This window comes from Oncorhynchus gorbuscha, linkage group LG20, assembly GCF_021184085.1.
Source record: "Oncorhynchus gorbuscha isolate QuinsamMale2020 ecotype Even-year linkage group LG20, OgorEven_v1.0, whole genome shotgun sequence".
Lineage (NCBI taxonomy): Eukaryota > Metazoa > Chordata > Actinopteri > Salmoniformes > Salmonidae > Oncorhynchus > Oncorhynchus gorbuscha.
In genome coordinates, this window is record NC_060192.1 from 29,264,084 (window position 1) to 29,276,122 (window position 12,039).

The 12,039-nt window shown below is 47.9% G+C and overlaps 1 protein-coding gene across 3 annotated transcripts in view; it reads left to right on the forward strand.

Moving 5' to 3' along the window:
* The window catches only part of nrg2a (neuregulin 2a), a 158,823-nt gene that overhangs the window by 110,318 nt on the left and 36,466 nt on the right, over positions 1-12,039 (forward strand). For all 3 annotated transcript variants that reach the window (XM_046318087.1, XM_046318088.1, XM_046318090.1), the window contains exon 4: positions 6,989-7,109. In XM_046318087.1, the coding sequence (XP_046174043.1) occupies positions 6,989-7,109 (121 nt within the window). The remainder of the gene's footprint in view (positions 1-6,988; positions 7,110-12,039) is intronic.

Sequence of the window (12,039 nt, forward strand, 5' to 3'; positions counted from 1 at the left end):
CTGACCCAACAATATGGGCATGCTGTACGGGGAGGGAAAGCCATGGTTCTGTCGTTGGACAGGAGATACTGATCCAACAATATGGGCATGCTGTACAGAGAGGGAAAGCCGTGGTTCTGTTGTTGGACAGGAGATACTGACCCAACGATATGGGCATGCTGTACAGAGAGGGAAGGCCATGGTTCTGTTGTTGGACAGGAAATACTGACCCAACGATATGGGCATGCTGTACGGGGAGGGAAGGCCATGGTTCTGTCATTGGACAGGAGATACTGATCCAACGATATGGGCATGCTGTACGGGGAGGGAAAGCCGTGGTTCTGTCGTTGGACAGGAGATACTGACCCAACCATAAGGGCATGCTGTACGGAGAGGGAAAGCCGTGGTTCTGTCGTTGGACAGGAGATACTGACCCAACGATATGGGCATGCTGTACGGGGAGGGAAGGCCATGGTTCTGTCATTGGACAGGAGATACTGATCCAACGATATGGGCATGCTGTACGGGGAGGGAAGGCCATGGTTCTGTCATTGGACAGGAGATACTGACCCAACCATAAGGGCATGCTGTACGGAGAGGGAAAGCCGTGGTTCTGTCATTGGACAGGAGATACTGACCCAACGATATGGGCATGCTGTACAGAGAGGGAAGGCCATGGTTCTGTCATTGGACAGGAGATACTGACCCAACGATAAGGGCATGCTGTACGGAGAGGGAAGGCCATTGTTCTGTTGTTTGGACAGGAGATACTGACCCAACCATATGGGCATGCTGTACGGTGAGGGAAGGCCATTGTTCTGTTGTTGGACAGGAGATACTGATCCAACGATATGGGCATGCTGTACGGAGAGGGAAGGCCATGGTTCTGTTGTTGGACAGGAGATACTGACCCAACGATATGGGCATGCTGTACGGAGAGGGAAAGCCATTGTTCTGTCGTTGGACAGGAGATACTGACCCAACGATATGGGCATGCTGTACGGGGAGGGAAGGCCATGGTTCTGTCATTGGACAGGAGATACTGACCCAACGATATGGGCATGCTGTACGGGGAGGGAAGGCCATGGTTCTGTCATTGGACAGGAGATACTGACCCAACGATATGGGCATGCTGTACGGGGAGGGAAGGCCATGGTTCTGTCATTGGACAGGAGATACTGACTCAACCATAAGGGCATGCTGTACGGAGAGGGAAAGCCGTGGTTCTGTTGTTGGACAGGAGATACTGACCCAACGATATGGGCATGCTGTACGGGGAGGGAAAGCCATGGTTCTGTCGTTGGACAGGAGATATTGATCCAACAATATGGGCATGCTGTACAGGGAGGGAAGGCCATGGTTCTGTCATTGGACAGGAGATACTGACCCAACCATATGGGCATGCTGTACGGAGAGGGAAGGCCATTGTTCTGTCGTTGGACAGGAGATACTGACCCAACCATATGGGCATGCTGTACGGGGAGTGAAGCTCCCTATTTCTATCTTCTAGACGCTACGATCAAGATGAAGCGTCTCATTTGTCACCCATTTTTGGCAGTCCCATTCCTTGCCTGCCACTTGAGGATAAATGCAAATAAAGGCCCTGTCGGTGCCTTCTGCTGTAAAGAGAGAGAGGGTGAGAGAAAGAGATCTTAAAATCAAATGTTATTTAGTGTAATGAGACATGCATTATTTTCATTTCCTTTATTGTGTTTTGTAGGAAAATAGTGTGGTCTACTTTCTCCCTGCCTTGATCATCAGTTGGTATTGAAGAGAATGGTACTTATTTAGATGCATGAGAAGCAGTTGGTTTTCTCTGTGCACTGAGCTGTCTGAGCTCAACATTCCCTCTCAATCGGCTGTGCATATAGTGTATATCGGAAATATTACCTGGATTAAACTGAAGCAATACTTTATTTCCATGCTATGCAAAAAGAGCACCCTGGCTTCACTGATTATCAAAGACACTTAAATCACCTATAATCCAATAACGCAACAACTAATACAAAATCTAATCGGTAGTGATGGTAGTCTACAGAGGGGTTAGTAATGGAGCAGAAAGCGTTGGATGACATTCACAGTGTGGGAGTGTTACTCAACCATCTACAACATATTTGGTGTTTTACACTAATTCTACACTAGTTCTACACTGTCTTTATGTATTCCACAAACACAGACTGGTGCCGAATGTACATACCGTCTGATTCACCACAGTCTCTTCTCTGAATGGCACAGCTTTTGTAACTTTAAAAAACGATTTGCTATATTATCCGGATAACAGTTCTCATATATCACAATTATGCATTTGGACATTTGGAATCCCCTCACACAAGAGTTAAGTCAACAAGACAATAAGAGAGGATCATATACTTTGACATAACGGATGAGAGAGCATGTGGTAGCATGATTTACAACTAAGCTTTCTTTAAAAGACACAAGTGCTCCTGCTCCAAATAAGTTTCATGTGCAGTGGTTAACCCATGTCATTAGTTCTCCTCACAGATAAACAAGTAGTAGAGCCTGGGTACTATAAACTGTCTACCTCCTGGCAAGGCCGGAGCAGCTCCGCTCCTCTCAGAGACAGATACTACTACACACTACACAGCTGGACTTGGGCCAGTGTCCTTCTATGTATTGTGCAAGTTGCAGAGAACACTGTTATTAGTAAAGTGTATGGTGCTTTTGTTCGGGGATGTTTTATGCCCTTCTTCCAATCCCCTGCCATGTAATGTAATGGACAGTGAGTGAGAGAACTGTGGATTTGAGGGGCCGGGGGGATCTTGCGACAAGTACAATTAGTCCGTCACACAATACATTTTTTTGTCTTATTTGTTGCTATAGGTTTCTCTAACTGCAGTGATGTATCGTCAATTCTAGCTCAAGCTTTGTGCCCTTTCAGAGAAAAAGTATTCCTATTGGGATTGTGGATTATTGACCATTGATTGACAACGGTTTCTGCAATATATGTATTTAGCTTCAGAAGAGGTTCCATGCAGTGGCGCAGCGTAGTTTAGCAGAAAACGTTGCTGTTTTAGAGCTCAGGGATTCTTGAAAGATCCACAAATATGTGTCTTCATATTAACACAATTTGAAATGTATATTTTGATAGACCAAAGTATCAGTTATCATTGCATGTAAAGGGTCAACCTCCTGTCATAAAATGCAACAAACTGGATTTATGTCGACTCTGTCAGACACCATAAAAGGCAGTTCATTTGTACTGTTATTGTCCAACAAGTGTTTCATGGCCTTGATTGTTTCATTCAAACATTAGATTTTTCAAATATGTAACACAAATCTCCAAACTTCTTTCTGTTTTGTTTTATAGCTCTAACATCCTCCAGGGCCAGTTTTTCTACATTTAGAACAGAAATCAACATGTATTATCCCTTAGGTCTAGCATAGAAAATACTTCAATAATCGTCAACTACATCACTGATGGAGTTAATATTTTAGGGGCAAAAATATTTTAAATCACAATAATTGTTTAATAATAATAACAATCATTTCAGGCATTGTAACGGCTGTCGTGGGAAGAAGCAGAGGACCAAAGCGCAGCGTGGTTAGTGTTCATCTTTTTAATAAGAAATGGAACACTTCAAAAATACAAAACAACAAAGTGACAACCAAAACAGTTCTATCTGGTGCAGACACACAAAGACTGAAAATAACCACCCACAAAACACAAAGGAAAACAGGCTACCTAAATATGGTTCTCAATCAGGGACAATGATAGACAGCTGCCTCTGATTGAGAACCATATCAGGCCAGACACAGAAATAGAAAATATAGAAAAATTAACATAGACTGCCCACCCCAACTCACGCCCTATACAGGTCAGGTTAGCAGCAATGTCTTTGTCTCAATTACAGGTCACATTAGCATCAATGTCTCTGTCTCAATTACAGGTCAGGTTAGCAGCAAGGTCTCTGTCTCAATTACAGGTCAGGTTAGCATCAATGTCTCTGTCTCTGTCCCAGTTACAGATCAGGTTAGCAGCAATGTCTCTGTCTCTGTCCCAATTACAGATCAGGTTAGCAGCAATGTCTCTGTCTCTGTCTCAATTACAGGTCAGGTTAGCATCAATGTCTCTGTCTCTGTCTCAATTACAGGTCAGGTTAGCAGCAATGTATCTGTCTCTGTCTCAATTACAGGTCAGGTTAGCATCAATGTCTCTGTCTCAATTACAGGTCAGGTTAGCATCAATGTCTCTGTCTCTGTCTCAATTACAGGTCAGGTTAGCATCAATATCTCTGTCTCAATTACAGGTCAGGTTAGCAGCAATGTCTCTGTCTCTGTCCCAATTACAGATCAGGTTAGCAGCAATGTCTCTGTCTCTGTCCCAATTACAGGTCAGGTTAGCATCAATGTCTCTGTCTCTGTCTCAATTACAGGTCAGGTTAGCATCAATGTCTCTGTCTCTGTCCCAATTACAGGTCAGGTTAGCAGCAATGTCTCTGTCTCAATTACAGATCAGGTTAGCAGCAATGTCTCTGTCTCTGTCCCAATTACAGGTCAGGTTAGCAGCAATGTCTCTGTCCCAATTACAGGTCAGGTTAGCAGCAATGTCTCTGTATCTGTCTCAATTACAGGGTCAGGTTAGCATCAATGTCTCTGTCTCTGTCTTAATTACAGGTCAGGTTAGCAACAAGGTATTTATCTCTGACTCTGTCCCAATTACAGGTCAGGTTAGCATCAATGTCTCTGTCTCTGTCCCAATTACAGGTCAGGTTAGCATCAATGTATCTGTCTCAATTACAGGTCAGGTTAGCATCAATGTCTCTCTCTCTGTCCCAGTTACAGATCAGGTTAGCATCAATGTCTCTGTCTCAATTACAGATCAGGTTAGCATCAATGTCTCTGTCTCAATTACAGGTCAGGTTAGCAGCAATGTCTCTGTCTCTGTCCCAATTACAGGTCAGGTTAGCATCAATGTCTCTGTCTCAGTTACAGGTCAGGTTAGCAGCTATGTCTCTGTCTCTGTCCCAATTACAGGGTCAGGTTAGCAGCAAGGTATTATCTCTGTCTCTGTCCCAATTACAGGTCAGGTTAGCAGCAATGTCTTTCTCTTGGTCCCGGTCTTTCTTTCTTTCTCCCTCTTCCTTATTTTCTTCCTATAACGATATCCCTCTGTGTATGCCAATATTAATAATCTACATCAATAACTGGAATGAATGAGCTCAAAGCGTGGATAACACAGTGACCAAAGGTACTGTGTGTCTGTCTGTGTCTGTTTCCGTGTCATGTGTGTGTGTTATGACATCTTCACCATGGTAAACAGTCCACTGTGACTTATGACCATAGCACCAACTGAATTTATAATAAATCTTATAAGAAACCCGCTATGCCCTCAGACGAACCATCAAACAGGCAAAATGTCAATACAACACTAAGATTGAATCCTACTACACCCGTCGTTGCACGTGGCAAACTATTACAAAGAGAAATCCAGCTGCGAGCTGCCCAGTGACACGAGCCTATCAGACGGGCTAAATGCCTTTTATGCTTGCATCAAGCAACACTGAAGCATGCATGAGAGCACCAACTGTTCCTGACGACTGTGTGATCACGTTCTCCTTAGCCGATGTGAGCAAGACCTTTAAACAGATCAACATTCACAAGGCCACAAGGCCAGACTGATTACCAGGACGTTCCCTGTAGCATGCGCAGACCAACTGGCAAGTGTCTTCTCTGACATTTTCAACCTCTCCCTGACAAAGTCTGTAATACCTTCATGTTTCAAGCAGACCACCATAGAAAGCGAAGGTAACCTGCCTTAATGACTACCGCCCCGTAGCACTCACGTCGGTAGCCATGAAGTGCTTTGAAAGGCTGGTCATGGCTCACATCAACACCATTATCCCATAAACCCTAGATCCACTCCAATTTGCATACCACCCCAACAGATCCACAGATGACACAATCTCAATCGCACTCCACACTGCCCTTTCCTACTTGAATAAAAGGAACACCTATGTGAGAATGCTGTTAATTGACTACAGCTCAGTGTTCAACACCATAATGCCCTCAAAGCTCATCACTAAGCTAAGGACCACGGGACTAAACACCTCTCTCTGCAACTGGATCCTGGACTTCCTGATGGGCTGCCCCCAGGTAGTAAGGGTAGGCAAAACACATCTGCCATGCTGATCGTCTATACAGTGGCCCCTCAGGGGTGCGTGCTTAGTCCCTTCCTGTACTCTCTGTTTACCCACAACTGCGTGGCCAAGCATGACTCCAACACCAACAGTCAGCGTGACATTCAGTCATTCCATTCCAAAGATCTGAATCGGAGGTATAAACAAGGACTCTTACGCTCTGTAAGGGGAAATATTTATCTTTGCTCATTGAGCGTCTTGAGTCAGTGTCAACACTACTGAGAGAGACAATGCAATTCGTGAAAGGAAAGACCTGACCGTTTAAAGTGGAGGATGAGTGAAATGAGTGAAATTACTGTTTCTGTCTTGCATTGTATATAAAATCACTCACAAAACAACAAGTGATTGACCTGATAAGAAACTTCATCTGGAGTTGCAGCACCTGTATCTATGAGTTTACCTTCATGACAATGTAGAATATTTCACTGTGTTTTAAGACATATGACATCTCTTCTACATATTTCCCCGGTATAGAGCCCTCTTAGTTTCAAGTTTAATTTGACAAAATATACATTGTATCTCAACTCCAGTAACAAAAGCTCTAACTGTCTACAGTACTGTTATGGCTGTGTTATTTAAGCATTAAGGACCGAGGGGGTGTGGTATACAGTATGGACAATATACCACGGCAAAGGCCTGTTCTTAAGCATGACACAATGCTGAGTGCCTGGATACAGCCCTTAGCCTTGGTATATTGGCAATGCACCACAAACCACAGAGGTGCCTTATTGCTATTCTAAACTGGATTACCAATGTCATTTGAAGAGTAATTTTTTTTATTTAGTCCAATCAGCATTCAGTGCTGGAATCACGCAGTTTATAATAACATGTAACTCTGTCTTACTCTGCAGTAACTACCACACCGTCTCCAGGCTCGGGCCATGCCAGAAGATGCAATGACTCAGAGAAGGCCTACTGCGTAAACGGCGGCGACTGTTACTTCATACATGGTATCAATCAGTTCTCCTGCAAGTGAGTCCTCTCTGTTCTTTCGGGATTCTTCACAGTGCACCGTTTGGTGGTATTTTTCTCTTTGTTTGGACTCTGCTTGGACTGTTTTATTTGTTGTTAGGCTACGTCTTCTTTAATTAGCGTCAATCAATTAAAATCTAAGTTTATTGGTTATGTACACAGTTCAGTAGATGTTGTCGTGAAATGTTACTCGTCAATAACAATTCAGTAAAATGTAAAACAAGTGCACAAATAATAAAACCAATATATATATATTGTAGTGAGAGATGAATTGTTAATAATTCTGTTTTTCTCTCCACTCCTAAATCCCGTATGTAATTCTTTACAGAAAGAGTAAAGTTGTATGATGCTTCAGTTGTCCTCTGTTGTTCAGTCGCTGTCAATCACATTCGTCCTTTCATTGCATTGATAGAATTAACATTCCAGTCAAGTGAATCCAGAGCCCTTTTCCCTATGCCCTTCTACTGATCCTCATCCATTTACATTACATTTAAGTCATTTAGCAGACGCTCTTATCCAGAGCGACTTACAAATCCCCTTCTACTGATCCTCATCCCCTTCTACTGATCCTCATCCCCTTCTACTGATCCTCATCCCCTTCTACTGATCCTCATCCCCTTCTACTGATCCTCATCCCCTTCTACTGATCCTCATCCCCTTCTACTGATCCTCATCCCCTTCTACTGATCCGTATCCCCTTCTACTGATCCTCATCCCCTTCTACTGATCCTCATCCCCTTCTACTGATCCTCATCCCCCTCTATCACCCTGTCTATCCCCTTCTACTGATCCTCATCCCCTTCTACTGATCCTCATCCCCTTCTACTGATCCTCATCCCCTTCTACTGATCCTCATCCCCTTCTACTGATCCTCATCCCCCTCTATCACCCTGTCTATCCCCTTCTACTGATCCTCATCCCCTTCTACTGATCCTCATCCCCTTCTACTTATCCTCATCCCCCTCTATCACCCTGTCTATCCCCTTCTACTGATCCTCATCCCCTTCTACTGATCCTCATCCCCTTCTACTGATCCTCATCCCCTTCTACTGATCCTCATCCCCTTCTACTGATCCTCATCCCCTTCTACTGATCCCTATCCCCTTCTACTGATCCTCATCCCCTTCTACTGATCCTCATCCCCTTCTACTGATCCTCATCCCCTTCTACTGATCCTCATCCCCTTCTACTGATCCTCATCTTCTACTGATCCTCATCCCCTTCTACTGATCCTCATCCCCTTCTACTGATCATCATCCCCTTCTACTGATCCTCATCCCCTTCTACTGATCCCCATCCCCTTCTACTGATCCTCATCCCCTTCTACTGATCCTCATCCCCTTCTACTAATCCTCATCCCCTTCTACTGATCCTCATCCCCTTCTACTGATCCTCATTCCCTTCTACTGATCCTCATCCCCTTCTACTGATCCTCATCCCCCTCTATCACCCCACCACCCCCTCTATCACCCCACCACTCCCTCTATCACCCTGTCTATCCCCCTCTATCACCCCACCACTCCCCTCTATCACCATGTCTATCCCCCTCTATCACCCTGTTTATCCCCCTTTATCACCCCACCACTCCCCTCTATCACCCTGTCTATCCCCCTCTATCACCCCACCACTCCCTCACCCTGTCTATCCCCCTCTACCCTGTCTATCCACCCTGTCTATCCCCCTCTATCCCCCACCACCCCTCTATCACCCTGTCTATCCCCCATCTATCCCCCACCACCCCCTCTATCCCCCTCCCCCTATCACCCCACCACTCCCCTATATCACCCTGTCTATCCCCCTCTATCACCCTGTCTATCCCCCTCTATCACCCCACCTCTCCCTCTATCACCCTGTCTATCCCCCTCTATCACCCTGTCTATCCCCCTCTATCACCCTGTCTATCCCCCTCTATCACCCCACCACCCCCTCTATCACCCTGTCTATCCCCCTCTATCACCCCACCACTCCCTCTATCACCCTGTCTATCCCCCTCTATCACCCCACCACCCCCTCTATCACCCTGTCTATCCCCCTCTATCACCCCACCACTCCCTCTATCACCCTGTCTATCCCCCATCTATCACCCTGTCTATACCCCCCTCTATCACCCTGTCTATCCCCCTCTATCTCCCCACCACCCCTCTATCACCCTGTCTATCCCCCCCCTCTATCACCCCACCACTCCCTCTATCACCCTGTATATCCCCCCTCTATCACCCCACCACTCCCCTCTATCACCCTGTCTATCCCCCTCTATCACCCCACCACTCCCTCTATCACCCTGTCTATCCCCCTCTATCACCCCATCACCCCCCCTGTCTATCACCCTGTCTATCGCCCCCTCTATCACCCTGTCTATCCCCTATCCCCCTCAATCACCCCACCACCCCCTCTATCACACTGTCTATCCCCCTCTATCACGCCACCACTCCCTCTATCACCCTGTCTATCCCCCCTCTATCACGCCACCACTCCCTCTATCACCCTGTCTATCCCCCTCTATCACCCCACCACTCCCTCTATCACCCTGTCTATCCCCCTCTATCACCCCACCACTCCCTCTATCACCCTGTCTATCCCCCTCTATCACCCCACCACCCCCACTATCACCCTGTCTATCCCCCCTCTATCACCCCACCACCCCCACTATCACCCTGTCTATCCCCCTCTATCACCCTGTCTATCCCCCTCTATCACCCCACCACCCCCTCTATCACCCTGTCTATCGCCCCTCTATCACCCCACCACCCCCTCTATCACCCTGTCTATCCCCCTCTATCCCCCCGTCCATCTACCTCTCCCCCTCTATCACCCCACCACCCCCTCTATCACCCTGTCTATCCCCCTCTATCACCCCACCACCCCCTCTATCACCCTGTCTATACCCCCTCTATCACCCCACCACCCCCTCTATCACCCTGTCTATCCCCCTCTATCACCCCATCCATCTACCTCCATCACCCTGTCTGTCACACCATCAATCCCCCTATATCACCCCATCCACCCCCTCTATTAGCAACACAAACATGTCCACACACATCTATCACCCCATCTATCCTCCCTCTATCACCCCATCTGTCACCCCTCTATCACCCCATCTGTCACCCCTCTATCACCCTGTCTATCCCCCTCTATCACGCCACCACTCCCTCTATCACCCTGTCTATCCCCCTCTATCACCCCACCACTCCCTCTATCACCCTGTCTATCCCCCTCTATCACCCCACCACTCCCTCTATCACCCTGTCTATCCCCCTCTATCACCCCACCACCCCCACTATCACCCTGTCTATCCCCCTCTATCACCCTGTCTATCCCCCTCTATCACCCTGTCTATCCCCCTCTATCACCCCACCACCCCCTCTATCACCCTGTCTATCGCCCCTCTATCACCCCACCACCTCCTCTATCACCCTGTCTATCCCCCGTCCATCTACCTCTCCCCCTCTATCACCCCACCACCCCCTCTATCACCCTGTCTATCCCCCTCTATCACCCCACCACCCCCTCTATCACCCTGTCTATACCCCCTCTATCACCCCACCACCCCCTCTATCACCCTGTCTATCCCCCTCTATCACCCCATCCATCTACCTCCATCACCCTGTCTGTCACACCATCAATCCCCCTATATCACCCCATCCACCCCCTCTATTAGCAACACAAACATGTCCACACACATCTATCACCCCATCTATCCTCCCTCTATCACCCCATCTGTCACCCCTCTATCACCCCATCTGTCACCCCTCTATCACCCTGTCTATCCCCATCTATCACCCCACCACTCCCTCTATCACCCTGTCTATCCCCCTCTATCACCCCACCACCCCCTCTATCACCCTGTCTATCCCCCTCTATCACCCCACCACTCCCTCTATCACCCTGTCTATCCCCCTCTATCACCCCACCACTCCCCTCTATCACCATGTCTATCCCCCTCTATCACCCCACCACTCCCTCTATCACCCTGTCTATCCCCCATCTATCACCCTGTCTATCCCCCATCTATCACCCCACCACTCCCTCTATCACCCTGTCTATCCCCCTCTATCACCCTGTCTATACCCCCTCTATCACCCTGTCTATCCCCCTCTATCTCCCCACCACTCCCTCTATCATCCTGTCTATCCCCCATCTATCACCCCACCACCCCCTCTATCACCCTGTCTATCCCCCTCTATCACCCCACCACCCCCTCTATCACCCTGTATATCCCCCTCTATCACCTCACCACTCCCCTCTATCACCCTGTCTATCCCCCTCTATCACCCCACCACTCCCTCTATCACCCTGTCTATCCCCCTCTATCACCCCATCACCCCCTCTATCACCCTGTCTATCCCCCTCTATCACCCTGTCTATCCCCCTCTATCACCCCACCACCCCCTCTATCACACTGTCTATCCCCCTCTATCACGCCACCACTCCCTCTATCACCCTGTCTATCCCCCTCTATCGCCCCACCACTCCCTCTATCACCCTGTATATCCCCCTCTATCACCTCACCACTCCCTCTATCACCCTGTCTATCCCCTCTATCACCCCACCACTCCCCTCTATCACCCTGTCTATTCCCCTCTATCACCCCACCACTCCCTCTATCACCCTGTCTATCCCCCTCTATCACCCCACCAATCCCTCTATCACCCTGTCTATCCCCCTCTATCACCCCACCACCCCCTCTATCACCCTGTCTATCCCGCCTCTATCACCCTGTCTATCCCCCTCTATCACCCTGTCTATCCCCCTCTATCACCCCACCACCCCCTATCAACCTGTCTATCCCCCTCTATCACCCCACCACCCCCTCTATCACCCTGTCTATCCCCCCTCTATCCCCCCCGTCCATCTACCTCTCCCCCTCTATCACCCCACCACCCCCTCTGTCACCCTGTCACCCTGTCTATCCCCCTCTATCACCCCACCA